The sequence below is a fragment of the Lynx canadensis genome, chromosome B1 (assembly GCF_007474595.2).
Source record: "Lynx canadensis isolate LIC74 chromosome B1, mLynCan4.pri.v2, whole genome shotgun sequence".
Taxonomy (NCBI): domain Eukaryota; kingdom Metazoa; phylum Chordata; class Mammalia; order Carnivora; family Felidae; genus Lynx; species Lynx canadensis.
In genome coordinates this window covers 161,560,185-161,566,184 of record NC_044306.2, presented here as the reverse complement: position 1 = coordinate 161,566,184, position 6,000 = coordinate 161,560,185, and the positions used below count along the sequence as shown (strand labels likewise).

Sequence of the window (6,000 nt, the reverse complement as noted above, 5' to 3'; positions counted from 1 at the left end):
CCTCATTTAGAAACTTTACCTATCATCTGATAAGTAAAGTTCTACTGATTCTATCATCTATCAGTGAGAGTACTTAGTAATTTTCTAACTTTGTAACAGAACTATTAAAAACAATAATCATGAGTGGAGATGTTTCTTACGTACTTTTCAGAATCCTTAAGTTGCGTTTTTCTATTGAGTGGTTAATTTTTTTTTAATTTTTTTTTTAGTGTTTATTTATTTTTGAGAGAGAGAGAGAGACAGACAGAGGGCAAGCAAGGGAGGGGCAGAGAGAGGAGACACAGAATCGGAAGCCGGCTCCAGGATCTGAGCTGTCAGCACAGAGCCCGATGTGGGGCTTGAACCCACAAACTGTGAGATCATGGCCTAAGCTGGAGTCAGACACTTAACTGACTGAGCCATTCAGGAGCCCAAGTGGTTAATTTTTTTAACAGCTAAGAGATCTCAAAGAAAAAGTATATAGTCACAAATTTAAGTATTTTCACTCAAGGCCCCTAAGTAATAAACTTTAAAATCTCTCAATGTAGGGGTGCCTGGCTGGCTTAGTAGAGCATGTGACTCTTGATATCAGGGTCTGAGTTCAAGCCCCACACTGGGTGTAGAGCCTACTTAAAAAATATTTAATAATAAAAATTTAAAAATAAAAATAAAAGCTATTGATGTAATTGAAATGAAATTTAAGGTCATCTTTCATTATTTTTATTCATAGGCCTCTTTGGGGGTAAGCAACACAGAGGACTTGTGGGTCAAAAAAAGGATAAACCACAGGGTCCAGTACAAATTCTGGTTTTGTTGGAGGCAATAAATTCTGAAATACCTGAAAGTTTTTGAAATGATATATAAGCTATAATTCTAATATAAAAATAAAACAAATCTATAAATTTTCTGATCTCTATAAAGGCATTGACAAAACAGTACATAAATACTTTGAAGCTATTTATTAAATATTTCTATTTGGTATCATCATTATCACTGCTTGAACTATTAGTGTCATCATAAAGAGAAGTGTTTCTAATTGAAGATACCATCACATCTACAATGCCTTTTTTGGGGTTTTCTTCTAAATCAGTCTGTATCGCTCCAACTTCTGCTAGTTTCCATTCAAGTTCTGCAATAAATAACCCATCATTAAATCAGATAAAAATCTTGGAAAATAAAAAGAATTTCTCATCTATATGAAACAGTAGTTGATGCTAATAAAAAATTAATGTGTATATTTAGATATATTTAGAACTGAGTGACTGAAAGGACTACAATATCAAAATACACATTGGATACAGCAAAGTTATACTTAAAGGGAGAAATTATGGCTAAGATGTTTATTTTAAATTGACTTAAAATAAGTGGCTTAAAATTTTAAATCAAGAAGCTAGGAAAAGAACAATAAAGTAACCCCCCTCCCCCCCCCCAAAAAAAAACTGAAAGAGGAATATAATGAAGACTTTAGCAAAAGTGGAAAAAATCAGTATACGTGACCAACAAAATCAAAAGCTGGTTCTTTGAAGAAACTAATAGACATACCTCAGGCAAAAATGACCACAAAAGGGAAAAAAATAAATTCATATAAAGAATTTACATGGGACATAGTCAGGGTAAAGATTCTAATATGGCTACGAGACTATGAAAAACTTATGCCAACACATTTGAAAACTTTAATGGAAAATTTTAATAAAAATATGAATACCAAAAATATATCTGAGAGAAACCAAAAGAATTTAACTGATAGCCAAAAACCCCAATCCCTGAAAATTCATCATTTTATTAAATTTATTCCTAAGTACTGTATAGACGAACAGATTATTTATGAAGCAAATTATAAAACACACTCTTGAGGAAAATTATAAAATATGTTACAAAATGTGATATATATATCTGTGAGGAAAATTACAAAAACCATAAAGGACCAAAATAAATGATGAGATCTATCTCATTCATAGGTAGGAACATTCACTGTTATTGGATATCAAGTCTCCCAACAATCTATAAATATGATTCTAATAATCAACAGAATTTTTCACATAAGTTGACTAATTCCAACATCTACATGAAATTTTGAAAAAGACTTGCCCTACTAGAGACAACTAGGTTGTTATAAAGCTATAGTAATAAACACAGTGCTGTGTTGAGACAAATAGTAGAGGTATATTAGAGACTTCAGAAATACATTGAAGCATTTTGGGAACCATGAAAAATGACATTAGGAAACATTAAAAATCAGTGGAGAAAACGCCTCACATATATTAGAATGGTACTATGCAAAACACACACACACACACACACACACACACACACAGAAAACAACAGATGTTGGCAAGGATGTGGATGAATTGGAACTCCTCTGCCCTGTTGGTGGCAGTGTAAGATGGGGCAGCCACTGTGCAAAACACTATGCTATTTCTCAAAAACTTAAAATAGAGTTACTATATAATCCAGCAATTCAACTTCTGAATAAATACCCAAAAGAATTGAAGGCAGGGACTAGAACAGATTATTTTTGTACATTTACATTCATAGCAGCATGATTCATAATGGCCAAAGAGTAGAAGCAACCCAAGTGCCCATGGACAGATGAATGGATAAACAAAACGTGGTCTAAACATAAAATGGAATATTATTCAGCCTTAAAAAGGAAGGAAATTCTGACAAATGCTGTAATATGAATGAACCTTAAGGACATTATGCTAAGTGAAATAAGCCAGTCACAAAGGGACAAATACTGTATCATTCATTTATATGAGGTACTGAGAGTAGCCAAATTCATAGAATCAGAAAGTGGACGGTGGTTGCCAAGACTAGAGGAAAAGGGAAATGAAGGGGGCTATTGTTCAGTGGGTATAGAGTTGCAGTTATGCAAGATAAAAAGTTCTAGAGATGGATGATGGTAATGGTTGCACAACAGTGTGAATGTACTTAATGACACTGAACTATATACCTAAAAATGGCTAAATAAATAAGTCCTGGGGATGTAATGTACAGCATAGTAACTACAAGTAGTAATACTGTATTGTATATTTTAAAAATTGTTAAGATAAATGGATACATTTCATGTTATGTGCATTTTACAACAATTTTTAAAAAATGTTTATACACACACAAAAAAAACCCAAAAAAACAAAAAAAACACAGATGAGATAACATACTACTCATGATAGTGATTGCCTCCAGGGAGACAGGGAGGAGAATGGGACTAGGAATGAAAATCTAGGTAACTTCAACTATATCTATAATGTTTATTTGAGCAACAAAGAAACAACTCAAGCAAACATGAATAAATGTTCACATTTGTTATTTTTGGCAGTAATTGATTACATGAATGTTTACTATATTATTGTTTGTACTCTTATGTATTAATTTCTTTTATTTTTTTTTAACATTTATTTATTTTTGAGAGATAGCACAAGGAGGGAGACACAGAATCCAAAGCAGGGCTCCAGACTCTGAGCTGTCAGCGCAGAGCCTGATGCAGGGCTCAAACTCACAAACTGTGAGATCATGACCTGAGCCGAAGTTGGTGCCCAACCAACTGAGCCACCCAGGTGCCCCTGTATTAATTTCTTTCAAATTAAAGGGATAAGGTCCAATGACTTTAACATGATGGTGTGAGAAAAAGATTTTAATAAAATAGAATTAAAGCAGTTTTAAGAAATGGCCTTAGATCAAAGATATGGCCTTAGAAGTAGGTTAGGAAGTGGGTGCCTGGGTGGCTCAGTCGGTTAAGCATCGGACTTTGGCTCAGGTCATGATCTCATGATCTGTGAGCTGCAGCCCTGCGTCAGGTTCTCGGCCTGGAGCCTGTTTCAGATTCTGTGTCTCCCTCTTTCTCTGCCCCTCTCCTGCTCATGCTCTGTCTCTTTCTCAAAAAAATAAAACATTTTTTAAAAGTAGGTTAGGAAATAAAAATTCTTAAAGAAGATAAAATTATAAAGTGCTGTGTACAATGGAAAAGAAAATAAAGGGAATTGATTAACAAAATTGGATAGTATGTGGATAAGTGAAAAATAAATTAAGAAAATACGCTACAGAAATTTCATAGAGAAGAGGAAGACAAGATTATGAATTGGTCCAAAATCACACAATGAGCAAAATGGAAATCTAGGAAAACCACGAAGGAATAGGGCATGGAAGGAAGAATAAAGAATGGTGGGGTATTTTGGGTATAGGGAAGGAGTATGAGACAAAGAATAAAGGCACAAATGAGTAAGGTATGTCTGTGGTAGTGACTGAAGACCAGCCTGGCTGGAACAGAAACTAGAAAGCACTGGAGAAATATAGCTGGATAGGTGGGCTGAAATGCTCAAGCAGAAGATTTTGTATTTTTAACTGATTTGCCACAAGGAACTATTAAGGATTTAAGCAAGTGGATGTTATAACAAGAGTATTATTGAGGAAAATTAATCTGGAGACATAGAAGAAGACACCAGAAGCTAGACGAGAAAAACCTTATGTTTTATGAAAATAAACTTTCATGTTACTTGTTAATTTGTGGAAGTTTTCACCTGTTTTTAATAAACATTTTAAAAATAATATCATTACCTTCTAGCTTGAGATTTATCCCTCCACATTCTATAATTCCAATGAATTTGCCTTCTATCTGACCGTTTTTATAAACAAAAATTGTTGGTAAACAATTGTCATGGTAGTGTTGAATACAACTATTCACGATGGCTTTAACAAATTTAGTTTCTGGAAACTTTCTTGCTAGAAGACTAAGATGCTGGTTAACCAACAAACACATTGGGATGCTAAAAAGAAAAATAATACACAATATCTTTAAAAACAGACTACTTATCTCAATCTAATGAAGTAAGTGAAACATCTTCATGACAAAAATATAGCTTTGGATATTCTTTTAATATAACAGCATATCAACTTTAATTCTCTACTATTACCTTTAATGAGTATGAACCAACTGCAAAGTCCTCCCATATTAATTACAAACACAATTACAGCCTGGGAGTGAAGCTTGCTGCCATGGGAATTTGATGCCTAACTAAGGCTAACCACATGTGACTTAGCATCAATTTAATCAAGCCAGTTCCTACTTTATAGGACCCGGGGGGAAAAAAAACCCACACTTCTAGGGAATCCTTGGCAATTCTAAGTTTAAACAAGAAGTTCCAACTCTTATGACCGCCTTAGGCTTATTTCCACAAGAGATTATCACATCCAAACTGTCTTATCTCAAACTTCCTTGAATTTCTTTACTCGAACATACTTCACCCACACTTTTCTTTGACATCCCACTCCATGCAGCATCCTGTTCCCTATTATCCAGAACTATTCCCTATCAGATATTTAAGGGGCACCTGGCTGGCTCAGTCAGAAGATCATGTGACTCTTAATCTTGGGGTTGCGAGTTGAAGCCCCACCTTGGGTATAGAGATTACTAAAAATAAATAAATTTTCCAAAAACATTGATTGGAACTGTAACCAGAACCTGCAATTCTTCTAGCTCTATCACTTCACTCCCATTATACCCACTCTTCAGTCTCTTTTCTCTATCACTCACAGCTTTATCAAACTGTTTCAGAGTTACTCCTTTACTTTATCCCATACGCCTTCCATTTCCTGTGGGACCTTTCTCTGCTTGTTATTCTGCCCTCTTTTTTCCTGTTTTTTTTTTCAGTCTTCTCCACTTTCTTTTTTTTTTTTTTTCTTCTTAATCTATTTTGAGAGAGAGGGAGAGCGAGAGTTGGAGAGGGGCAGAGAGAGGAAGAGAGAGAGAATCCCAAGCAGGCTCTGTACTGTCAGCACAGAGCCCAACTCAGGGTTCAAACTCATGAACTGAGATCATGACCTGAGCCGAAACCAAGAGTTGGACGCTTAACCTACTGAGCCACCCAGGCACCCCCAGTCTTCTCCACTTTCTATAAATGTATTCAAGTTACTAATTTTTTTTTAGACTTCCTTACAACTCTGTCTTCTTCAGATAGCTATTCTCTCTCCTTTTCATAGTCCAAATAAAAAAGAAAATAATCATCTCTATGCCCTGTTCACTTC

General features: G+C 34.8%; 1 protein-coding gene across 1 annotated transcript in view; it reads right to left on the bottom strand.

Moving 5' to 3' along the window:
- Positions 1 to 950: 950 nt before the first annotated feature.
- PDCL2 (phosducin like 2) overlaps positions 951 to 6,000 on the bottom strand; it is a 36,754-nt gene continuing 31,704 nt past the window's right edge. Inside the window, exons 5-6 of the mRNA XM_032592980.1 lie at positions 4,534 to 4,742; positions 951 to 1,108 (exon numbers count right to left, since the gene is read on the bottom strand). Of these exons, the coding sequence (XP_032448871.1) occupies positions 951 to 1,108; positions 4,534 to 4,742 (367 nt within the window). The remainder of the gene's footprint in view (positions 1,109 to 4,533; positions 4,743 to 6,000) is intronic.